The sequence below is a fragment of the Pezoporus occidentalis genome, unplaced genomic scaffold (genome assembly GCF_034315485.1).
Source record: "Pezoporus occidentalis ecotype Australia unplaced genomic scaffold, CSIRO_AGI_Poc_V1 ctg2, whole genome shotgun sequence".
NCBI classification, from domain to species: Eukaryota; Metazoa; Chordata; class Aves; order Psittaciformes; family Psittacidae; genus Pezoporus; species Pezoporus occidentalis.
Window position 1 is genome coordinate 17609974 of NW_026913855.1, and position 26452 is coordinate 17636425.

Sequence of the window (26452 nt, forward strand, 5' to 3'; positions counted from 1 at the left end):
AAGGATCACCTGCTACAGGCTCAGGAGTGTTGCATCCCAACCAGAAGGAAGTGCAGCAGAAGGGCCAGGAGATCTTCTTGGATGGATAAGGAGCTCCTGAGGAAAATACAGTTGAAAGAAGTGGCTTATAATAAGTGGAAGCAAGGACAGGTGGCATGGGAAGAGTACAGGGATGTTGTCCGAGAAGCTAGGGACCAGGTCAGGAAAGCTAAGGCCCAGTTAGAATTAAACTTAGCTAGAGGTATTAAAGATAACAGGAAGGGATTCTACAGGTACATAGCAAATAAAAAACAGACTAGGGAGAACATAGGCCCCCTCAGGAAGCTCTCAGGAGAACTGGCTACACAGGATTTGGAGAAGGCTGAGGTTCTGAATGACTTCTTTGCCTCGGTCTTCACTGGCAAAGGCTCTGACTGCAAACCACCCAAGTCTTGGAAGGCAGATGCAGGGACTGTGAGAATGAAGACCTTGGGCCCACTGTAGGAGAGGATCTGGTTCGAGGCCATCTTAAAAATCTGAATGTGCACAAGTCCAACGGTCCTGATGAGATCCATCCGCGGGTCCTGAAGGAACTGGCAAATGAAGTTGCGAAGCCGCTGGCCATCATATTTGAGAAATCTTGGCAGTCAGGTGAAGTTCCCGACAACTGGAAAAAGGGAAATATAACCCCCATTTTCAAGAAGGGGAAAAGAGATGACCTGGGGAATTACAGAGCAGTCAGTCTCACCTCTGTGCCTGGCAAAATCTTGGAGCAGATTCTCCTGGAAGGCATGCTAAGGCACATGAAAATCAACAAGGTGCTTGGTGACAGCCAGCATGGCTTCACTAAGGGGAAATCCTGCCTGACCAATTTGGTGGCCTTCTATGATGGGGCTACAGAACTGATGGACAGGGGTGTAGAGCAGTTGATGTCATCTACCTGCACTTGTGTAAAGCGTTCGACACTGTCCCACACGACATCCTTCTCTCTAAATTGGAGAGACATCAATTTGATGGATGGACCACTCAGCGGATAAAGAACTGGCTGGATGGCCGCACACAGAGTTGTGGTCAATGGCTCAATGTCCAGCTGGAGACCAGTAATGAGTGGTGTCCCTCAGGGATCAGTGTTGGGACCGGTCTTGTTTAACATCTTCGTCGCTGACATGGACAGTGGGATTGAGTGCGCCCTCAGCAAGTTTGCCGATGACACCAAGCTGTGTGGTTCAGTTGATACACTGGAGGGAAGGAATGCCATCCAGAGGGACCTCGACACGCTTGTGAGGTGGGCTGATGCCAACCTCATGAAGTTTAAGCATGCCAAGTGCAAGGTCCTACACCTGGGTCGGAGCAATCCCAGGCACAGCTACAGGTTGGGCAGAGAAGAGATTCAGAGCAGCCCTGCAGAGAAGGACTTGGAGGTGTGGGTTGATGAGAAACTTAACATAAGCCGGCTTCAGTGTGCGCTCACAGCCCAGAAAGCCAACCGTATCCTGGGCTGCATCAAAAACAGCGTGACAAGCAGGTCAAAGGAGGTGATCCTGCCCCTCTACTCTGCTCTTGTGAGACCTCACTTGGAGTATTGTGTGCAGTTCTGGTGTCCTCAACATAAAAAGGATATGGAACTGTTGGAAGAAGTCCAGAGAAGGGCCATGAGGATGATCAGGGGGCTGGAGCACCTCCCGTATGAAGACAGGCTGAGAAAGTTGGGGCTGTTCAGCCTGGAGAAGGCTGCATGGAGACCTCATAGCAGCCTTCCAGTGTCTGAAGGGGGCCTATAAGGATGCTGGGGAGGGACTCTTCATTAGGGACTGTAGTGACAGGACAAGGGGTAACGGGTTAAAACTTAAACAGGAGAAGTTTAGGTTGGACATAAGAAGGAAATTCTTTCCTGTTAGGGTGCTGAGGCACTGGAATAGGTTGCCCAGGGAGGTTGTGAATGCTCCATGCCTGACAGTGTTCAAGACCAGGTTGGACGAGGCCTTGGGTGATATGGTTTAGCGTTAGGTGTCCCTGCCCATGGCAGGGGGGTTGGAACTAGATGATCTTAAGGTCCTTTCCAACCCTCACGATTCTATGATTCTATATATGGCAAGCCTGAGAGAAGTATAAAAATAAGCTGTGAGTCTGATGCTGGTATGAGACTCCTTAGAGGATGAAGTACTGTGTGCTAATTTGTATGGTGATTTTGGAAAGACACTTGAAGATAATAAATTTATATATATCCTATAGAGATCTGTGAGGATATTTGAAAGCAATACTGCTGCTGTAAATGGAACAGTACAATGAGACAGTACATTTGCCTAACTTCAGAAGGGGGGTTGAGTGTTTTTTAACATTATTTTGATGTCATTATTGATACAGATTGAAGGAAGGGGGAATCAGAATGCTAAAAGGAAAGAGCAGGAAGACAGGAGAAAGAAATGCTAGACTGAGCCAAGAAAGGAGAAATAGGAGTATGAAGCTGCATCAAGGAAATAAATTCTGGAGAGATGCATGTAAACAGGCAGTTTTTCAGGGACTGAAAAAGTCCACTGGAGGCAATAAAGGAGAAGGAGCTTTTGGGCTCCTTATTTTCCTCTGCAACGTCTAGACATGGAGACATGGAGCATGCTTTATTCTGTGCTTACACTGCTTAAAGGTGAGGTGGGAACCAGGATTTTTCTTCTTGTAAAAAAAAACAGTGTGGTTAATGCCTGTTGTGTGAGTTGAAGGGGTAACCGTTATAGCAGCAAGAATTCCCTGTCCTTTCCATAGTCTCTGTATTTGAAATAGTTTCTATTTCTGGTTTTTAGAGACCTCAGTTAAGCTAAACTCATTATTCTAGAATGATAGCAATTATCACTAAGCAATCTTAACTCTCTGCTTAATTCATTTTTAACTCTGTATTCAGAGTTCCTACAAAGTAGTGAAACGGTGGTTTGATTTAGGTCAGATAATTGTACAGGGCATCCTCGGAATTTTGGGGCAGCATTTCTTCATGTGCATGTCCATAAGTATCATTCCATGTTCCTCTGTGTCGTGAATTTCAAGCATTTCCCCTATCTGGAGCACTTTGATTTTGTACAAAAAACAAAACTTGTACCTTTTGTGGAAAGGTAAATAATAAACCATAATTTTCTATAGTAAAAAGTGAAAGACTATGTCAGTGTGTTGTGTAAAGGAAGCCATCTTCATTTTGTCTAGCTGAGCATGTAGTATTTTTGGCCAGAGACTGAGGGCCAGAGGATTTCTGTCATAATAGTTTTGAGTGTTATTAAAGCTATTCCAATAAAATTACTCAAAAACACTTCTTGTGCAGTCAAAAAGGATACAAAAGAAATCATCTTCCTTAAGAAAAAGCAAGAATTAGGCTTTATTTTGATTGTGTGGGGGTTTGGGTTTGTTTGGTTTTGTTGTTTTTTTTTCTAGAAATATATAAATTAGTGGAGGATTCCAAACTAAAATGCTTTTGTCTACTTCTTGCATGATTCTACATTAAATTAGGTTTTTAAGAAACCTTTTTAATAATAATTTTGATATCACTTTTCAATTTATCATTACATTTCTCCAAGTCCTTATTGTAGTATTTTGATCATTCTCACTGTGTATAACTGTACTACAAAGAAAGAAGTCATTGTGAGATGGTGATGGAATTTGGGTTCAGTTACCTGATGCTTTCATTTGAGTGTTGGGTTTTTTTTCCCATTGGAAATAAAAGAGGTATTAATGGGAGTTAGAGGGTGAAGGTTTCTCTACTAAGGGGGATCTTCTCTTTGGCAAAGGTATGTTTGATTGCTGAGGAAGTGTATACTAACAGAAATGTTTTTAATATCACTTCTCTTAGTTTTAAAGCCTCTTATTAAGCTCAGAGAAACAATTCCTGTTAGTTATTACTTACAGTAATTGAATAGAATTATCTATGGCAGAAGTCACCTCATACTGAAAACTTAAATATACTGTTCTTGTTTGAAGAGGGACAGTGAGTAAAAAATAATTTTCTGGACTCTTTAGTGGTCATACCTTAAACATAGGTAGGGACCTCGCAGAAGTAGTAATGTTAATCTGATACCTTTAATGACTCAGAAGTATCTAGCTCTTGAAAATTTGTATTAGTAATTAAAGTTGTTTTATGGCTAAGTTGCTGCATAAGAACATTTTGCTGAAATTAAAACTTTGTAAGGAAAGGAAATGCACAGTTGATTTTGCAGAATGAAAGGTTACTAAATTATCCTATAGTTTCCAGAAGTTAAATACTGCCGTCATGCTACTGTCTATTTAGTTCCCAGCGTGCTGGAAACATGAACAGAAACTACCAGTTTAGTTGGAAAACTACTTTACAAGAAATAATGGCTAGAAAAAGATAATAGTACAGACTACAAGCAAGGAATTCTTGCAGCTGCCTCCCTGTTTGTCACACGTTTTCAAATGCACAGTGCTTTGCCTTCCCAAGCAACGAGATAAGTCAACAAAGATTCTGACATAATAAACCTTTGAACTTATTTGTGACTCATCCCTGCATTGATGAAATGGGTTTTCTCCTCTCCCTGTCCTCTTCCATAGGATGCAGCTGAATGTATTTAACGTCTGCTGAAATCACTGAAAGCACTATCATTAATTTCAGTAGAAGCTGGATTAAGCACATTTTGTCTTTGAACTTTGCTCTTAAAAGGATTCTTTTTTTTTTTTTTTCATTTGCCTTGGCATTAAATGGCATACCACCTATTTCTTTTCCACAATCAAGGCAATGAGAGTATCAGCATCAAAAGAAATCAAAAAATAATGAATTATTTCTCTTTAAACTTACCTCCTTTAAACCTCATATGCTATTAAGCAAGACTGCATGTACATGCTAGAATAATAGACAAGTCTTTGCAAGATTGAAGCCTAATCGTCAAGTTTTGTTATCTGTATTCTAAAGCATTATTTATAATTTACTGTGCAGAAATTAAAACAAATCTTAATTGTTTACACATTCCACTGATGTTCCATAGATTAGTGTTTATTATTTATTAAGGATATGGTCTTAACATTGTTAATATATATGTTAATTATTTCCTGTGATATTTAATATCCCTAATCTGCATACACTGCTCTTCATACCTACAGTTCCATTAACAAAGTTGGGAGAGAATGTGTTTGTACCTGCATACAGCTTTTTAAATCAGTAGTCTCTTTCTTTTTCCTTTAACTTTTCTAATACGGTTTATTTATTAATACTACTTTTCAGAAAAAACAGCGAACAAAGGATCTGTCCCAGCTGTTTCATTCATACAGTCCATATGATCATAAGGTAAGAAAAAATATACTACCTACATTTCTTTGTTAAGACAAATTCCAAACATTCATGTTAACTATGTATCATGTTTAATTCAAAAATGAGAGGAAATTATAAAGTTGAAAGTGCTAGGGTATTCATATTACTTGAATTATGCTATCACATGAATATTTCTTTGTTTCTTCAAGTTAAGCTTTAGAAGTTGCATTTTCTGATTTGTAAACCCAGTGACTCACATGAACCTCATAGAAGTATAATTTGCAGACTCACACTAAATCTTGCAAAGTGACTGTATGTGTTATCAGATTCCCCTATTTTTCTATTTACAAGATATGTTACCCTTTAGTATGTTGCTTATCCTCTTGTGTCAGTTAGGCCTGAAATACATGATACTGATGAATTATCTATTGATTCTGGAAGCATCATTGGAAGAGGCTGCTTTGGTAACAACCTGATGGTTGTCTGCGGGGAAGAAGAACTGTACATCAACATTATAACTTGATCCTTATTTGTAAAGTCTGGGAACCCTGATAAAAAAAAAAAACAACCTTGTTTATTATATCCCATACTGTAGGGTAAGAAAAAAGGTCACTTCCTTACAGACATTGCAGTATGAATTTAAAGCTGTTAAAAAAGATTTTTGGAGGACCAAGAGACAGAGATCACAGCATTTCTGTGCTGTAGCTATGTCATGGGATTTTTGTAGACATTATGCAAAATTAAGCAGCAGATTGGAGGAGAGTTAAGTAGGTTTGTAAATATTTTAGGGGAGTTCCTCCTATCTTGGATGCATTTTTGGGCATGAGTTTTTAAGCAAGTGCACTAAATCCCTTAGCAATTTGTCAGCAGCATGATTTACTGTCTTTGCTGCTTTTGTTTTGCAAAGCGTGTGTGATTTTGCAAGTATCCATTTTGAAAAGGAAAGATTTGAAATATTTTTTTGTTGGACATTCCAAAGGAAAGTTTTGAACTTTATGCTTTCTTTTCCTGGCTATATAACAAATAGCTTTACATTGGAAAAAATTAGCTAAGTTTTATGTTTGTGGGAAGAAGTTGGTAGAAGTGTGTGTGTATGTGCATCTATTTCTGCTTATGATCTTATGCGTATATACATGTAACTACACATTTGTCTATGAGGAAGAAATATATTGTGTAAATATTAATGGTTTAAATTTATCAGGTAAGTTGTTGCCATGAGAGTTCTATAGCTACCAGCAACTTGAAAATGTACGGTTTGGAAAAAAAAAGTCAAGCAAAAGGTATATTATATAATTTTAATAATGATCTAGCATTTCAAGTTAAATCCATCACTTCAAAGTGTTTTTATATAGATGGACTTGCACTGTTTACAGGGGTTGGTAAAGCACATATTAAGGGCCTGTGAAAATTGAGAAACATGAAGAATAAAGGAAATCAGTGTGACAGAATTTTGAATGGGATCATTGCCTTTTTGATCTGAAGCATTTTAAAGTAAATGTAATAGTAAGTCAATTAAGATCTAATAAGGAGAAGCAACTGATGAACCAGAAGCTTTGATATTCCTCTCTGTGTCTAAATTCTCATGTACCAAACACTTTTCATTCATAGTACAAGGAAATTCCATTATCCTTTTATTAACACTTTTAATGGAGATGGCCATTTGTAACTCCTGCTGCCTTCCTGCTCATATCCTTTGTGGCATTATATCAAAGTATCCTCAAATGGTTTTGGCTTCAGTTGTTAAGACTTACGCGCTCTTTACAAATTAGTCATCAGGCAATGTAGAATTGAATATAAATGCTCAGATACATTCCCTTTTGATCTTTGTTTTAGGACCTTTAATAAATTATTAAAAGTAGCACCATTGTTTGATGATTTTTGAAGCTCTACTCTTTTGTTGCTTCCAACCACATTCTGCATATATATCTGAAAGTAAAAGACGAGAAAAAGGAGAAATGAAAGTTCATTAAAAAGATGATTTTTCCTTACAGTGAAAGTTTTCCTTCTGCTGAATACATCCTATTTCTAGTGGCTACAGTAAATTCACTGCAGATTTCTTGCTCTGTGCTTTTAATTTGCACCTCAGCTGCCAATTTAAGAATTGTATTAGTTTTACTGTAGTTCTGTTTTTTTATTTAAATCATAGAATCATAGAATAGTTAGGGTTGGAAAGGACCTTAAGATCATCTAGTTCCAACCCCCCTGCCATGGGCAGGGACACCTCACACTAAACCATGCCACCCAAGGCTCCGTCCAACCTGACCTTGAACACCACCATGGAGCATTCACAACTTCCCTGGGCAACCCATTCCAGTGCCTCACCACCCTTACAGTAAAAAACTTCTTCCTTATATCCAACCTAAACTTCCCCTGTTTAAGTTTTAACCCATTACCCCTTGTTCTATCACTACAGTCCCTAATGAAGAGTCCATCCCCAGCATCCCTATAGGCCCCCTTCAGATATAAAAAGGCTGCTATGAGGTCTCCAAGCAGCCTTCTCTTCTCCAGGCTGAACAGCCCCAACTTTCTCAGCCTGTCTTCATACAGGAGGTGCCCCAGTCCCCTGATCATCCTCGTGGCCCTCTTCTGCACTTGTTCCTACAGTTCCATGTCCTTTTTATGTTGAGGACACCAGAACTGCACACAATACTCCAGGTGAGGTCTCACAAGAGCAGAGTAGAGGGGCAGGATCACCTCCTTTGACCTGCTGGTCACGCTGTTTTTGATGCAGCCCAGGATACGGTTGGCTTTCTGGGCTGCAAGCGCACACTGAAGCCAGCTCATGTTCATTTTCTCATCGACCAACACTCCCAAGTCCTTCTCTGCAGGGCTGCTCTGAATCTCTTCTCTGCCCACCCTGCAGCTGTGCCTGGAATTGCTCCGACCCAGGTGTAGGACCTTGCACTTGGCATGGTTAAACTTCATGAGGTTGGCATCAGCCCACCTCACAAGCGTGTTGAGGTCCCTGTGGCAGAAGAGTTAATTTTCAGGGAAGTTGTTTGCTGTTTCCTAGATAATTTTCAGTAAGCTTGAAAAGAAAATGTTATAATGGCTTTGTCAAAGTGTTGGTGAGGCAGGATCATGGCACAAATGACATGAATTACTGGCTTCTGGGATTCTTAGTTGGTTGATTAAAAGGTTTTTCTCTGAAAACCTTTCTAGAGTAGAAGAGAGATAACCTTAAAGGATAAGTTGGAGCTTGGTAGTAGTAGTTAAACCATGTAAAAGGAAGCTTGTGAACTAGAGTGTCTGGAACAGGACTGTCTGCTGAGATTTTACAGTACTTCGTCCTTTTATGGTGGGATATCTTACAGAAAACAGAAAAATCAGTCAGATAGTACTCTTTCTTCCAAGTTCGTGAGTCATGCATGAAACCAGAAAGTGATGTTTTGATGGAGAAACTATACAAGCTTTACTAACCTTATTTTTATTTATGTTTAGTCAGGAGACCAATAGCTATTAGAAATAGTAGGTATTCCTGGAATTGTTTCCTCAGTTTATATGCGTATCTAGTGTAATTTACTGCATCCTGAATGACATCTTAAATGTTTGTGGTTCTACATTCCCAGGTGAAAAGCCAGCTTTTTTATGGAGGGGGAAAGCAAGGATTTCCTTTTCCTTCCACTTCCAGGTGTGGAGTCTTGTCTTGTATCTAGTGAGGTCTTGATTCAGCAGCAGGGGGGGCAGAGCTTTTAAATTCTTTTATGCAGAAGGGATGGAAAAGTGGGAGATGCTCTGCCTCTGCTGATAGCAGGGGAGGAGTAGTTGGTCTGCTGTATTCTCGAATGTCTAAATATGTGTAGTTTAGCATCTAGTGGTCCTTCTTATTGTTCAGATGAAACCATACAACAGCAAATCTCAAAAACTGCCATTTGTTTTATACTTGTCCTATCCAGGGGAATCTGATCCTCTTCTCTTTCACCTGTGCCACCATAGTCCTTACAGAGCCTCCAAAGACAGAACTTGTCTTTCAGCTACAGTGCCACTGAAAAATCTCATAGTACCAGTCTTGAATACCTGGTGAATATATTGAATTCTTGATGTCAGACACATACAGAAAGACCACGCCAATTTGTTGTTAAAATGAATAACTTATAAAATTTGTTCTTTTCAAAATTAAATAATTATTCAGGAGATGTTGAGTTATATCTTGATTATGAAAGCTGTTCCACATGGATGTTTGATTACCATTTGCTCATACTTACTTCAGTTAGCATATATAAAAATATATAGAACTCTACTTGCAGATGAAGCCATTCCTTCTTCTGACATACTTTTTTCTGTGTTTATGTAGAGTATGTGTTTATTAGGAGTATGTGTAGTGTGGCTTTCTTGAGAGTGAAATTCTGACTCTAGTTATCAATAGAACAGCTTTTCCACTTAGAGTTTATGTTTTTCTAGGATCATCAGAAAATGAGATAAAAATTACATCCTTATAAAGCTGTACCAACAGGTTTTGTGATTTAAAATTAAGAACAATATGGTTGAGGAGTGCTCTTTTTGCCCTTAACTATAATCTGACAAGTTTTCTATTAGCTCATTTAATGGAAGATTATGTTTGCACACAAGTAATTTCTGCTCTCTTTATTGTGTGTACACTGCGTGAGGTTCCACACTGCCCGTAGCAAAAGCTTTACTCTGTCTGCAGTGGATGTTTAACTCCCTTAGTATCTTTCTCCCAAAAGACATTTGCCCTTTAAAACCTCACCCATTTTTTTTTGGAAAGCTGTCAAGGCAGTTGTGATAGGAGGTTAACTGGTCAAAACAACAGGTTTGAGAAGCTTATTACAAGCTTCAGGATCCACTGTGTAGCACGTGTCCAAATTCAGCAGCACAGAGCCCTAGTTCCTTTTCTTCTTTTTGTCCGATGGGTTAAGTGTTCAGCCTAACCCTAGAGCAGTTGTTTGAAACTATAAGCCTCAATTTATGCACTGAAAAGGAATGTTTTTACATATAGTAAACACAGTATAGGAGAACTACTATTCATTTTGCTGCTGTGCCTCATTGAAGAGGATAGCCAGAGACCTTAGCGCATGTCCATACATGCCTCTGGCAGCCTTCTGCTATGACAGTGAGAAATCCTCTGAGAGTTGTACTTAAAACTCAGCTCTGGATTCATTTCTGCCTTTTGCAATCTGAATCTCTTGCTCAACAATGGGTCATGATCTCTGAAAAAGTAAGGCCATGTCTTAGAGCATTAGTGATTTAGCATGTACTGTCTCCAGCTGAGTAAGAAATAAAGTCTGTGTGATTTGAAAAGAGGTTTTTGAGAAATGTTTTTCCAAGTTGAAAGTGCTCAGGTTTAAAAACATAAATTTCTATTTCAAAATTTACTCTGATGCAATACTACTAAATAATTGTAAACTCCTTAAGCCTCATGTTTAAAAATGTTCTTTTTTTTATGTGTTCTGGAAATGTTAAAACACTGAAAAAACTAAAGCCTCATAGACAGTGTCTGTGTGACAGCTAAGTTTTTGGACCATTGTATTAAGATACACAGTTAAGTAACAAAAAGCTTTCTTTTTTGTTTGTTTTTTGGGGGTGGGGTTGGGATTTTTTTTTGGGGGGGGGGGTCTTATTTTTTGGTTTTGTGGGTTTTTTTTTTTCCTTGGCTAGCTCTTAACCTGGTGATCAGGGGGTGATGTCTTAACCTGGGAGGCAGGGGGTGATGTCCTGTATTCTACTGGCTTTAATAAAGTTGGTGTGTGCATAATTGGCTCAAGAAAGATTAATAACAAGATTATGTATGATCATCTTAAAAGTTATGGTTCTAATGGTTGCTGTCACAGGCTTACCACAGTAATTGTTTTCAACCACTTACTTCAGTAGTTCAAGACTCTTGCTCCAGTTTTTAACAGATAATACCTAATCCAAGGTCGCCCTCCTTAAACTGTGGTTGTAGGGCTCCGCTTTCTTCTGCTGGGTTCAGTAGCTCCTCTGGAGAGTCTGAGGCATTTGTAAGTCAGAACAAATAAAAAATAATACTACCACACATTGAAGGAGGCTGTAAGTAATGAAGGTATGAAATTGGTTTTGTAATGAAGCAGACAGGAACTGCTATCAAACAGGTAGGATCTCTTTTGGCACTGCCTGTGGAGGCATATCTGTATGGTCTAAGTGATTTCCATTAATGGTAACACAAAATATTAATCATAGCAGTTCCTGGTCTGGCACTGTCTTGAAATTGTCATGGGCACTTGTGTGAAATATGAAGTATCCAAAAGCAAGAGGAAAGTCCCAGTTAAGGGATGAGACATTGGAGTCAGTTGGCTTCTGGTAGCAAAACCTGTCAAGTACTGCATTCCTTCCAGCCCCTGTGTGGTAGCTGATGACCTCTGGGGACCGCAGGCTGTGACAGGGCAATGGAGGGTGCAGTGGTGGCACTGAGGACCAGCAGAATCGTCTTCACCCTGGTGAGGATTGCTTAGTTAAAAAGCAAAAACAGGAGGAGATGGGAAGTAAAGTATTTCTGCTGATTCCGGTTTTCCTGCCAGGGAGCCTTATTCCCTTTATTTTTCTCGCATGTTAAGAGAAGCTGGACATTCTATGCATCCTTCACAAATAAACAAAATGGAACAAAAGAAATTCTGATGTCTGCTAAAGAAACAACTCTAAAAATGCATGATGTTGGCTAATTTTCTAATGGCAGGCATCGCCATGCGACTGTGTTACTAGATCATGACAACTTTGGTTTTGAAGATGTGTCTGGACTGTGGTATGATGTGATTACATGAGACGGCATGTAAATGCAAGTGTTGGACACTAGAGTTGGAAGTGTTTCAATGATTGTAGTTTCTTAAAAGAACTAGTGAAAGACTAAACCATAGGTGCATCACTAAACATATCTAGCAGGTGAGATTTACATCTTCTGGTAATCTATGCTAGTACCTTTTTAGTTGTTCCTGACCTCCCAGACTTTCCCATCTTCTACTTCTGCATTTGTTGCTGGCCATCTTTTATAGCCACTGGCATGAATAAGTTTTACATGTGAGGCATGGCAGCTAGCATATTGAAGTAAACCAGGTTTGGGGTCTGGAAACGGGAAATTTCAGAATAGCTGAAATGCACGAGCAATTCTTGTTATATTTCCTAAGGACAGTGCTGTTTCTCAGATTACTGTGTTTTGTAGGATGTGCATGTGCAGTAGAAGTGCTGTGAAGGTGTTACTTTCAAGCCAGAAAAAGTGAAAGTGGTTTTGAGATACTGTGTCAGCCTTCAAATTTATTTTTGGTAATGACTTGGGTATATGATTCTGGAAAATAACAAAAATCCTTTTAACCCGCTTTCTATTTATTCCAGGAGCAGCATTGTACTAAATCATAAGGCAACTGTGAGGTTGCAATGTCTGTGATATGAGCCATAGTCTGAATTTCCTAAAGCAGGTGCTTTGAATTGTTCTTCTGTGAGATGAAAAGGATTTAGAAGTTATTGCTGAAAAGAGACGGAACCTTTTGCTATCTCCTGCCTCCAAATAGATTTCAGGTTTAATTTAATAGCTCAGATGTCAGATATGACGACGTTTTATGGAAATATTCTTGTTGTAACCTGCATCCATTCTTTTCCTCGTGTTCAGAACTGCTTTTTGGAGGAGGTTACATAAAGTTGTTTTGTGCTCTTGATATGATGTGAGGCTTCAAAGAAGACCGCTGAAAGAGAAAAGCAATTTCTAATTTGAAGAGTAATGCAGTGGCCTTGTGCTAATGGCACACTTGAACATTACTTGATGATAGTGAAGAAAATCTAATGGCCTGAAAAGCTCCTGCTTTTTCTTGACTTAACTCTTAGATGCATTGCAGTTAATGCCATCTCTAACACAGAGTGAGCTAATGTATAGACTGTTTAGAAATGACTGTTCAAATACCAGGAATTGTTTCTGGGTTCTGTAGGGAAAGGAGGAGAAACCAGAAAAGCAAAGCAATGAAAGGACTTGTGTGTTGAATATGCTGTGTAGAAAAAGACGTATCTGCTCTGTCTAAATTCTATAGCTGAAGTGTTGGGATAAAGACTTGCAATCTTATTTGAAGTGTATATGGCATCCAGAAAATGTAAAAACAAACAAACAAACAAAAGAATTCCTGAATTTCTTGCTGTAAAACCAGTGATTTATTGGTTTTATTTTACACAAAATGTATACGAACAGGTCATGTATATATGCCTTTGGTTAAAACTGTATTCAAAGGCAGTAACTTTTGCTGTAATTGGCTATTTGGAGATCTAACCCTGTCTGATGCTAACTGAATTGTTTGGGATTGTTAACCTTGATTATCAACCAGAAGGGAGGTGTTTCCTGGTTTAGGTTAAACAGGTGTTTTTTCTATCTTTTTAAAATTATCTTTCTGAAAAACAGTTAACAGTAGCCTGTCAAATCACATTTGCATCTGTACACAGATATAATGCTATATGATGATGCATGGACTTGGATGTTGAACGAGGTTTTAGAGATAAGAATGTATTATTGAAATATCTTTATTAATGATCTTGAGAACAGTTTTAAGAACCAAGCTGATGTAATCCTGCAGCCCATTCCAGCCTATTGTAGGGGTTGCTCATTCAGGGCAGGCTAGAAGCGCTGGGCTTCTGCCAGTAGCAGAAAGGCTCTTGGTCCACCTGCAGAGATTGAACTCCAGGTGTATTTAGGTTACTGCGTAGTGGTGAGAAGGCTTGTTAGGGTTCATCAGGACCATCTTAGCTCAAATATTACATCTGTACAAGAGGGAAAAATTGAGTGATGCAGGTGATCAACAAACAGACTAGATATTTTGTTGGATCTACTCACAAACAAGAAACGCTGGAAGATGTAAAGGTCAAGGGCAGTCTTGGCTTCCATGACTACAAGACTCTGAAGTTTACAATCCTAAGAGTGGTGAGCAAGATTTACAACAGAATTACAAACCTGGACTTGAAAAGAGCAGATTCAGATTTGCAGAAAGCTGAAGGAGCACTGAAGACTAGCACTGATTAAGATAGAGCTCCTGACTTGACCTTAAACACAAGAAGGAATTACACAAAAGGTGAAAACAGGGATAAGTTACTTGGAAGAAATAAAAAAACACTGCCCACGTGTAGAGAAAAAGCCAGATGGATTTGTGACTACCAACAGAAGAAAAGGGTAATAAGAATAGATTCTTTAAGTTCCTCAGTAGCAAAAGGAAAGCTAAGATGAATGTGGGCGCCACTGGTCAGCCTCACATTATTCCCTAGCAAGGTTAGGGAGCAATGCTCTCAGAAGCTATTTCTTAAAACAAGAGACAGGAAGGTGATTAGGAGCAGTGAGAATGGTTTACTAAGTGCAAATCTTACATGCCTAACTTCATTATTTTGAAGAAGTGAATGGCAGTGTGACCAAGAAGTGCGCAGTGGATGTACCTTGTACCATGTACCCTGATTTTTATCAAATGCATACTCCCATAGAACCTTTATCACTAAACTGGTCAGATATGGGCTGGATTGATAGGTGGAAAACTAGCTGGGCTGAAAGACTCAAAAGAGTTATCACTGATACAAAGTCTGGACGGTGACGGAACACTGGAACAGGCTGCCCAGGGAGGTTGTGGAGTCTCCTTCCCTGGAGACATTCAAAGCCCGCCTGGACACATTCCTGTGTAACATTATCTAGGTGTTCCTGCTCCGGCAGGGGGATTGGACTAGATGATCTTTTGAGGTCCCTTCCAATCTCTAGCATACTGTGATACTGTGTGATACCTCTTTCCCCCATGTAAAAACATCTGTATGTTTTTTTTCAGTTACATAATCATGAAAATAGCTATTATTTACATCACAGCTTTTTTCCTTGATACAGTATGCGAATGCTACCTGATATAACAGATTGCCTCAAGTATTTTCTAGCTCCAAAAGATACTGAAATATAAAATGGGAGACCAGTTTTATGGTAACATTAAATATATGCCATGTGAACTCAAGTAAAAAAAATTGTTTGAGGCACATTGATCCTCTTGCTATTTTCCAGAGAAAAGCATTACCTTTTGCTGCATGCCTTGTATCACTTATGTACCTTGTTCATTGTTATGTGGTACTGGCACAAAAACATGAAAAAGTTCAGGATTTCCAAAATTCGTTGCTGGAAAACCTTGGCATCACAAAAAGTAAACAGGCCTGGTCCTGTTAAAATTTCTTTTAAGCTCTCTATTCTTGCATTGGCAGTGCGATAGAGTGTATAACTTAATAGTTCTGTGGTCATTCCATCATGGAATGGCTAGGGTTGGAAGGGACCTTAACGATCATCTAGTGCAGAAGTGCATGAGCGCTATGTCATGAGAACCCACCTGCGGACATGGTGGCAGAGTTCTTCACTGTTCAAGAGTTTAAACTTTGCTATTGACCATAATGTTCCTATGACCAAGCTCTTGAGCTTGCTTGTTTTTAATTAATTATATATGCAGAACTTCAAGTTTTGGGAACTTCGCTAATGGATATGCTAACTATCTTTACATTCTGTTCCATATCTTCTCACTAGAGAACAATAGCTGAATTTGCTCATAAAACTGATACAGTCTTTCTGTGTACTTAAACTCATTTACGTTAAAGTTCTGGATGCTAACCAAGTTGGCATCAATGCTTTTATTACCAGATTTTGGGTAATCTTCTTGTACGCAACTCTTCGGTATAGTTTTTACTTTCTTGCGTGGAGTGAACATATTCCATTTAGTTTTCTTCTTCCTTATTCCTGTTTAAAAGCTTGTTTTAATGACGTTTTGATATAAAGCTGTGAAGTAAGTGTGTATTTTTTGCCTTTGTGTCTGATAATAGGAGAATGGAAATTTTGATCTTATCCTCTTAATCTTCTGCATAGCCTTACATACACACAAAACCCCATCATCAGCACTTTGATTTGAGATTGGTTTCAAATATCCTTCAGAAACAATCTAGCATTTTTCGAGTAAATGAGGGAAGGATGGGATCACATTTTTCGCAAATAGTGACAGGTCAGGACTGGCTATAATTCCATACTCTGCTGTTATTTAAAATCTTGAAACTAGAAACATTGTAATGATATCACAGAGATGAAAAGACAAGTCTGAGTAAAGTGACTGTGCAAAACTGTAGGTATAATTTGAACTTTATATTGTTCTACACAGGAAACTTGTTCTCTTGCTGTCAGCACAGCACAGTCAGGTCACTCTCAGCATGTGCTCCAGTTCTTTGCTTTGAAGGGCAGCTAGAAGAGGAGTCTCGGAATCTGCTATGTGGACTTTGCATAGTTAATCTAGGTGACTGTCACCTGCAGCAAGATACCTATCTGTGATGTTTAGTGTGCTTACAAGTGTGCTGTCAGTGGTCTTGCATTCAGTCTCATGTAGATTAGGGTAGGCTTAAAAGCCTTCCAAACCTAGTTCAAAAGTGGAGGCTCAGAGTCCATAGACTTTGCGTTCACTCTGCAGTGCAGACATACCGTGGAGGTTTAGGTCCCAGTTCAGGGTAGAAGAAAGCATCTCTAAGACATAATCTGATTTCAGCTGTATTTGAGCTTTAATGTGTCAGAAGGAAGGAGGAGTGCTGTCAGTAGGAAGGGAGGAACAAACCTGGATTTTGTTATAAATGCACATTAAAAAAGCATTTTTCATTCCTTAAATATTACATGGGGTTTATATTATTTTTCCTCTGTAGTTTGGTATTTTATAAACATAGAATAGTTTTCATCCAAAACACTGTATCCATTCAAAGATGAATAAAATCAATTATCCATCCTTTGATGGATTTTTTGAGGGAAAGGCTCCAGTCTGAGGGGCTTGTATGGCAGCCATCTTCTCTGGAATCTACTTCATCATTTGAAATTTTGGCAAAGATTCCAATGTGAAAAAAAACCACACCCCACGCCAAAACATTTTTCCAGGAAGCTGTAGCTTCTTCCTGTAATTCTAGAGGCTGCCTCTATTTGATTTGCAGCATCTGAAGTATAAGAGGCTTGTGGGGCCAATGGTGAATTTAAGGTTTGTTATCTCTTGATTCATCAGGATAAAAGTGGGGGATTTCTATCTCCTTAAAGGAACAAGAGCACTAAAATTTCTTAGTGATCACTGTGCCATTTTCTAATATTACTGAAAGCAATCAAAAGGTTGGTCTTTAAAGGTGATGTTTTAGTTCATATAAATGCTGCTTTAGGCCATGTTTAATTTTTTCTTTCAGACATCCCTCATACAGTCATGGTAGTTATAATTAGTCATCTAGCCTTGTAGAAAAAGAAATGGATTTGCAAGTAGTTGACAAAGGTCTTTAAAATGTAGCACAAGATTAATTTTTTCACCCCCAAAACATATTTCTGTGAAATTTGATATATGTAGCACACATAAGAGGTGTTGTGATAAAAAACTTCAGGTTGCAAATACAAGCAGTCATGCTGACAAATCCTTTATTTCATACTGTCATGCTTTTTCCAGGGAAAAAAATACCTATGTGTTCCTGTTGCTGTTCATTTTCACATCGCATTTAATATTCCTGTGGTAAATTATGCTCCTTCATGCCTTTTATTTTTACAAGCTTATTTTTTATATAAAAGGCCTGCCTGGTACAAAACTGTACGAGACATAAGCAGTTGCCGGTTTATGTTGCAAACCCCAAGCTTGTTTTACGTAGAATTTTTGCTGAAAATGAGTAATATAAAGCTAAAAATATGAACCATTTGTAAGTCCTGTGCAGGAACAGACACTAAATACCAATTCACATGTCAGACAGACAGTGGCAGCTGCTTTGTTTATGTATGGCACAATCCCATATTAAATCAAATGGTAAGTGCACAGTTTGACAGATACTGTCATCAGTGCAAACATTATTAAACTCATTAAAGAGCTTTCTTTTAATTTTTTTTTAAAAGTACATACATTTGGCTTGCAGAGCCTTTCTCAGTCAGAGTCTACAGCAGTAAGTAATACATTTCCAGGTTTTTTTGCCTAACAAAGCCCGATGTGTTTCTGGCCATTCTTCAGGGGCAGTGCCATGATGTTTATGGCTTTCCCTACACATCGTGTGTTAGGGTCTGTGACCAGAAATTCCATTTGAGAGCACATTGCTCTGGGTAGCAGTCAGTGGTCTTTTCATTTTGATTGATGGCTGTGGTTTTGCACCATCTGGCTTCCGATAGGCTGCATTAATCATATTCTGGACTAAGAAAATATAGTAGGGATTTTTTAATAAGTATACGTACATGGAAAAGTGCATGTATATATGTGCTTGTATATTTAATTCCTATAGGTTACAGCCATACAAAAGAGAGCAACAGTCCTGTCATACAGCTTGAGTTGAGATAAATGGATCTTTAAATAAATCTCTATCTACAAATGCCTGTATTTTGGTTTTACTGCTACTCTTTTAACTTTATTTTATTTTGCTTTCTGTCAGCTGTTTGTAGTCACTGCCTCATGTTGCTTTTCTGGTAGGGACAATGGACTTGTCTAAAGAATCTGAGGTACATCTCAACTGGCTTAAGTAAATCTTAAAATTTCTCATTTTCCTGCTTTGGTGATATGCTGAAGTTCCTTGCTTCTTTGTAAACATAGCTTGAGATAATGGTTTCTGAAACAAAGTATCATCAGGTTGTAAATTCTGTAAGCACAGAATATCTTAAAATTGGCATATTTAAATTCACATCTTGAGGAAAATTTAAGAATCTTAATTATACATACAATAGACAAAAGTCGTAATAAGTAACAGTGAAGGCTTCTAATAGAGTTTGGCAGTAGCGTATTGAAGATACTGTGTTGTTGGATTAGCAAAACTAATAATCTCCCAATACTTACATAGGAACTGATCAGTCAATATGTAGTTGATAAGTCTTGCAGATTTTCTTTTTTTTTTCTAACTTACTTGTAAGAAGTTACATATACTCCTTCTCATTAGATTGCTTTCATTCAGTGATACTTTACAATATGACTTAAGGGAAAAATTTGTCCTATGGTTAACCCTGTCACGTTGGAGCCATGAAGTGGATGTTAGGTTTCAGAAGCTACTTAATCTTAACCATTTGAATTTTCAAAGACCACAGGATGAGAAGCTGCCCAGGATTCCTGTCTACCTATGTTGCTATGTATATAACACTCCATGAAATGGTGAGCACACGACAATACTTCATAGTCTTAATAAGAAATGCAGTAAGCATATTTGCTATATCTCCAAGTCCAGCATTTACTGGTCATGCTGGGTGTGCTTTCTTAGGGGTTCCTCACCACTCAAATGGTACGGAAATATCACAGCCACCAATTTTTCGTTGACAGTTAGAAATGGCATTATTGTTGGTTGGATTTGAGGGGGGTTTTGGGGGGTTTTGTTTCTTGTTTTGTTTTTACTTTTTTGCCCCATTTTCTCACTTTTCCTCAGTATTCCCATGAGCAGAGCTTGCAGGTACTTTGGATCTATTTAAAAAAACGTATTGTTCCCTCTGCTTTGCTTGTGAAAATACCTTAAGAATGAGGTAAAGAAGAATTCCATGTACAACTTCTGAGGAATGTGGAGCAGCATTTGTCCATAATCCCACCAATTAAATCAAAATTTTCCTGTTCTTATTTTATTTCTGTTGAGCTTGATGCTGCTTCTCTCCAGAGTAGATGAGGTTTATTTCAAGCCATCCAGCATGAATTCTTTATAATTTTAAGCTGTACTTAGGGCTGAAAACTAATGGCATGTTAGAAGGCTGTTTGACATAGTACAGCAAGTAATGGTTCTTGAGGAAGATTTTAGAAAATTCAATCACTATACTTAATAAAGATACAAAGCTCCTTAGGGTCTAGCACTGAGAACACCCAGTCTTACATTTGTTCTTTTCCACAGTTTTATGCAAAACTCTGCTTTTTCTGTTTTCTTCTTCTAATGCATCTATGTTTTCTCGTACATTTATTTTAAAGACAAGATTTGTTTGTTTACAATTTCACAGCTTTTTAAAATAGACATCTGTGGTTGAGAGAATCATAATTCAGCAATAATCTGTGTTAAATTACGTATAGATGCTGAAAATAGGATAAACAAAACCCGCTTAATCTTTATTACAAAAGCACCATCTTCATTTGTGTGCCAAGGAGGATTTTAAAAAAACAACTGTGCCCTGTGTTGAATTACAGTTCTCTAGTAAGTCAACAACTGATCTTGAGTAATTTTGCTTTGCTCCTCCCAGGTATAGAACTCCCACATTATTTTGCCTGAGTAATTATAGTTTACCTCAGAGACATTATGGAAGTTAAAAAGTTAAAGTCTTGCCAACAGGCATAAGCAGTATCTTCTGCTAGGCTCCCTGTTGGCTATTCATAAAAGTGGGAACGTCAAGCTCAGAGGAAGCCTTCAGTATGGATACTGCTCCCCAGTGTTCTCATTATCCAACTTCCACCTTGGAGTAGCAGTATCACCATACAGGCTTGTGGGGCTGGAGCAGCCCAGTACATTGATAATAGCAAAGGTCTGTGGTGAAAATGACAGTCATTTATAGTAGCACTCTGCAAAGGATCCTCTGAAGTTTTCAAGCTATGAACAAGACATAGTCAGTCTGCATTACACTTCAAAATGTGGAGGAAAAAGTAAAATACATTTGCAGTTGTCTTCCTGAGAATAAAAAATCATTAATATTGTGATTTAAACACTGGGATGTGGTGTCAAAGGGTGAGTTCAGGGTCTGAAGATGGTTAATAGAAATCTGTGAAAACTGAAACATTTATACTGTGGATCTCTTTTCATCTCTTTCCAAAGTTTTACATGCCAGCTTAGGAAAATTGCCCACGAAAACTTGTCATCAGCAGATACAGACTAGTAGTGTTTTCATCTGGTGATTTTCAGTAGGCAGCTCAACATGAAGAAACTTTGTATTACCATATTTTTTTCTGAAATGCAAGGCCTACCTACTCTTTTCAACTGAACAACTCCAGGAAATCTTATCTTAGTCTATGCAGGTTTAATGACTTAGCTTCTTGAAGTCAATGCCAGTCAGTTAATTCTGTAGAAATACGTGCTGCATGCTCTAATGATGCTGCATGTTATTTTATCACCACTTGTATTTTTTGTTTCTGTTTCAATATGGAGAATGGAGTTGAATTTTGGGTTGAATTTTACTTTCTCTTTTACTGTCAATCCCTATGTTGAAAGAAATGTAAGGGGTAAACACGTAAATTTGTTGAGGTTTACCAGCTTCTATGTGTGTATTCCATTCTTTATGAAGCTTTCCAATAGCAAATCAGAAAACGGGATGAGTGCTTTCTAGAGCTGTTTCATATACTGGTGTCTGATTTTGCTGTTACGCTGTTAGTAACGTATCAAAGGATAATGCCAATTCGTGGTAGGATGTTTGGGTTCTGAAAGCAGATACCATTAGCAGTTGTTTGGGTTTTTTTTTAATTCTGCTTGCTTGTATTTAAAAATATACAGGATTTGATATGAATAATAATATGGGAGAGTATACTTGTGAAGATTCTTTAAATTCTTTCAAGGAATTCTTACTTCCGTGAGACTACATACAGGGTTTTGGTGCTTTTAAACTTCTTTATGAATATTGTCTTTGATTAATCCCTTTTCTTGTGATTTGTGTAGTTTTAAGGGGATGGGGGAGGACAGAGAAGAGCCTTTTATCGATTATATTCTGTGGGTGTGTAGCATAAAATCCTCTGTTAATGGTTGGCAACTGTGTACACTGTGCAAGCTCTGTGTGTCTGGTAAGAAATTGGGCCTGTGTATCAAAACATTTCGTGGAAGTAGGGAATGTTAAAGTGCTTACTGTAAAACCTTTGTAATGCCTCATATCTAAATCAAAGTAATACAATTATTCATATTGGAAATATGATAATGTTATTGCCAAGAAACCTATTTTGCTCTTAATGGTAGATAATATGCCATTATATCACATGCATATACGTCATTTCCATTGAGAATGCTTTCTAAATTATCTTTAGAAAGAGATCTGCTGTGCTTTGGTGTTTTGTTTTTTTTTTAACTTCACTACAACTTACCATGGTTCTGAGAATGTAGTTCCATGGAAAGGAAAACCTAGAACTGAGTAGAAGAGAAAATTAATTACCAATTAATATTTGTTCATGTATTGTGGTGGTAGTTGTGATTTTGGGGGAACAGTCTCCCCTTTCAGAATCTTGCCTAAATCCAGGTTCCACTGAAATATTTAAAATAAGGTGTCAGCATATTTTCTTCTGGAAAGGCAGATAGCTTTTAACTTCTAAGCTGGCACCTATAAATTATCTGGAATTAAAAATCACTAGCAGCTTTGCATTTCATAGGAAAAATATCAGGCATGCAAGGATGTATGAATGTACAGAGAAGGCTTGGCTGACATGTATTTGTGTGTCTAAGTCAAATACCAGTCCAAAGTTACTGTTCTGCTGTATTTCCTCAGCAGCGAACAACAAAGTGACAACTGCTGTGGCACTCAGGCACCATCTGTCTTGTGAACCCTGCCATTCTGTTCTTGCCTGAATATGATAAATTTTACCTTATTTCTCCAAGAAATAAACATAGTGCTTAATCTACAGTTCAAAAGCTGGATAAATTCCAAGTGAGGCTCTGTTAGTAGTGATATCCCTTGTCTCTGGGGGTGAAAATGTGGGCTTACACCTAAGTGTGTGTATATAAATATTACAGGTTTATTGCTGTGTGTGGTGTGCTGAGCCACGAATACCAGTCTGTATACAGGCGTGCTATATAACAAAAGAATAGTTTTAACAAGCACAGTAATTTGTACCCACAGTAATTGTTTTTAATTTATCTAGAATTGAAGACTTTCATGGTATTCCAATGGTTATGGGGGATAAGAGAAATTAAGGTGACCTTATGTTTGTTTTCAGGATTTTGCTGGTGCTATGCTGTGAACGGTGGCTTTAGATGTTTTTTATTTTAATTTCAGCATAGTGAAAATTGAAATTACTGGATAATTTTTCAGATGCAACCTTCCTGTTTTCTTCCATGTAAACAAAATTCACTTTGGATAGAGTGCTTTCTTTCCAGAATGCCCAGTGAAGTTGTATTTTTCCAGCTGTCTTACTGTTGCTTTTTCCACTTTCAAACATTTTCTTCATCTTCAGTTTTGTTACTGTTTAACTGTACCCGTGGTATCAGCCCCTTAATTACTATGCTGCACCACTTTCACAGTTTTATACATTGGACAGCAACAAAAACACCTGAATGCCAGCTGGCTCTGTGCACCACTTCGTCTTACAAAGAGTCTAATGAATAGGCACTTAAAAATTGTAACCAAAAATCTGCACATCTCTGCAGAAATTTGAAGCACCTGCTTCAGTTTTTAATTTTAGCAATTCTATAAAGTCTACACAGTCATAGTCTTTCTGTCAGAGATACAGGATCTCCAGCATTAATTAAAACTACATTGTGCCTTGAGAAAAGGTGACCTCACATAAAAGACTTAACTATTTTTAAACACTTTATTTTAAGTAAGTGATACCCACACTGAAACTGTTTGCAGTGGGCATGCATAATGAAAGCAGTGTGTGAAGCCATGAATCCCAATTATATGGTGCTTGGTTTTATTTACCAAATGACAGAAAATTGTATTGAAGAACTGAACACAAGCTGTCTTACGAAATTAGATGCCTTATATGTAAAGGAAAGAAAGCTTTTGTAATTGCGCAGCTATACAAAATGGAGCATCATTACCTTTATTAGTGACTTAGAGTTTTCACTGAAAATTTTGTGAATACTTTTTCATATTTGAAGTGTCTGTTTAGTATAATGAAGTGTTTTTCTCACACAAGTGAAAAAAGTCCTTATTGTTCCTAAAAATTTAAAATAAAGAAGTTTTAATTATTTTATACAAGAATTGCTGGGAAGCAGATTGTTTTGAAAGATAAGAACATATGTTCTTAGATGTGATTTTCTTGCTCTGTATGCTCAGTTGTGTACCTACAATAGGTAGCATTCTCAGTGGAGCAAGGAGGGTGAGACATAGAGATGGTGCAGGGCTCTTTCAGTATCTCCATGAAAAGGCCTAACAACAATTGGCTGAATAAAATAGCCACTTTAATAGAATGGGTAGAGATATTCAGTAAATCTTATGTCCCTTCAGATGCTGATAACCCCACATTTGCAGAGCCTCATATGGAAAAAAAAATAAAAGGAACGAGGGGAGGAAGATTAAAAAAACACAAAACTGTTGTAGTCAATAATAAACATATAATAATAAACAGACTTTTTTGATGTCTGTCCCCTCACCTCAAAAAGTGATGTGAGTGGGGAAATGCCCTTGTAAATGTTGCGAATCATATAAACACTGTTTATGAATACCAAGGTGAATGTGTCTTCAGATATACTTCGAGAGACTTATATATGAGAAAACCGGTATGTGAAGAAATAAATGCTTAAAAAAATAACCCCCCCCCAAACAAACAGTCCTGCTAAGCTCAATGTCTGCTTCACTAGGAGGAAAGACATAAATATTGTTTGCCACATAACGCTGAAAAGTGTGTGATGAATGTAGCAACTGTAAAACCTTTGTTGTTCCTTCAGCTAAAACAAACAGTGCGTAATTAGTTGGCTGCTTCTGCCTAATCCTAAATCCCAAGATTATATGTCATTTGAATCATTGTCTACCTGATTTTTACAGGCATGCTTTCGGTTGTCTGAATCATCTGTGTGTTTGCATGCACCAAACCTCTGCAAAGCAGCAAAAGACAGTTAATGCTGTTCTCGCATACTGCATTTAGATAGTTAAAGGGGAGCTTCCTGCTGTGCTTGTATTTCATTAACTTAAAACCATACCAGTGATTTCTGGATGTTTATGGGGTTTGGGTTGTTTTTTTGTCACAGCCTGCAACTTTGTACACTTGGCTTTATAGATGAATCTTAGTGTAATCGACACATTTTTCCTGAACAGAGACAACTCTGTCTCTTACATGGAGCATCTCCTACAGTCAAGTACAATTAAGCTGGTCTCAGATTTGCATGTTATGAAGTTGTATGAGCTTATTCAAGCCAACAAAAAGAAGTCTGCCTTGCTAGGCTAGAGCATTGTTTGAGCTAATCTGCCTGCTTGAGTACATTAATGTTTTGCATATGGTTCTAAGAGATATGTGCAGCTGGGTGGCATAGTTCTGAATTATTGGAATGATTCATGGCACTGGTTTCCGTGCAGTCACCTTTTCCTTCTTTAATAGATGAATACAGCCTCAACCAGTAGAAATCCAAGCTTTCTTTGCACTGCAGCACAAGTATTGTTTGTTGTTTATAGCAAAGATCAAAGGATATATATTTTTTTTAAATAGCAGCAGGAACCACAGATCATAACTCACTGAAATTACTTCTCCCTCTTTTTAATCTTAGAACTATACTATTGTGGAGTATTTATTGTTTTATTGTGAAATGTAGATGTCACTGACTGCAGTTATGTTGATTCAGTATGGCCTTTTGTATGTTTTTTAGAACTACAAATGAGTGCATTTAATTAAAACCCACACGTTAGACCAGCTGCTCCTTTAAATGGAAAAACTCATAATACGGGAAAAGAAGCCTCCCCATGTTTCTGTGTAGAGAATTTTCCTCACAGGAAAATACTCAAAATGAGAAGGAGTGGTATAAATACACAGGTGGTATTCTGAAAGCTAAGAGGTACCTAAAAAAACCTTGATTTGGTTTTAGCAGCCTCCTACCAGACTTCTGTAACAATGTATGCTTCTCCCATGGAGCAAGGTTTTACTGTGCCAAAATCCTGACAGTTGGGGTGTCAGCGGCCTCATCTTGGTGACAGTTGAAGAAATAGGTGCCGGTAGCTAGAATGCAACATGATGGGAAATACATACAATATTTTGTGTTTTCGGGAAACAAAGTCAGTAATTGGTTTCCGTATTTCCTTCTTTTTTATCACCATATTCTGCCTTTGCTAGTTTCATTCTTGGGCATTAATAGAAGGAAGTATGACCAAGGGAGCAAAATTCAGAACTTTTCTCTGTAGCTCATGTTGTCTTTCATCAGCCAATGGAAGGTGGAGGACTGATCTCTTGTTTACCAAGATTGTGGGACTGCTCACGCGTTGGTGACTGGAGGGGTCTGGAATGCTGTGTGTTTTCCAGGCAGAACCAGCACCCTACAGTAATGCACTTTGCTCTAAACACTTCTGTTTGTGCTCCGTATTTGACATTCTCATACGCCTACTGCAGCCAGCTCTCTCTCTCCCCTTCAATAAGCACGTTTTCTAAATCCCTGTCGGCCATCTAATTCCTATGCTACAGGTAAGGAAGGAAAAAAATAAACTCTCCTTTATTTAAATTTAGCATAAATTTCATGCTTTGAATG

The 26452-nt window shown here is 38.1% G+C and overlaps 1 protein-coding gene across 3 annotated transcripts in view; it reads left to right on the forward strand.

The window, feature by feature from the left end:
- CDKAL1 (CDK5 regulatory subunit associated protein 1 like 1) overlaps window positions 1-26452 on the forward strand; it is a 392748-nt gene that overhangs the window by 296013 nt on the left and 70283 nt on the right. For 2 of the 3 annotated variants that reach the window (XM_062618034.1, XM_062618035.1), the window contains exon 12: window positions 5189-5251. The exons of the other annotated variant lie outside the window; for it this stretch is intronic. In XM_062618034.1, coding sequence (XP_062474018.1) covers window positions 5189-5251 — 63 coding nt within the window. The remainder of the gene's footprint in view (window positions 1-5188; window positions 5252-26452) is intronic. 3 annotated transcript variants of the gene reach the window in all.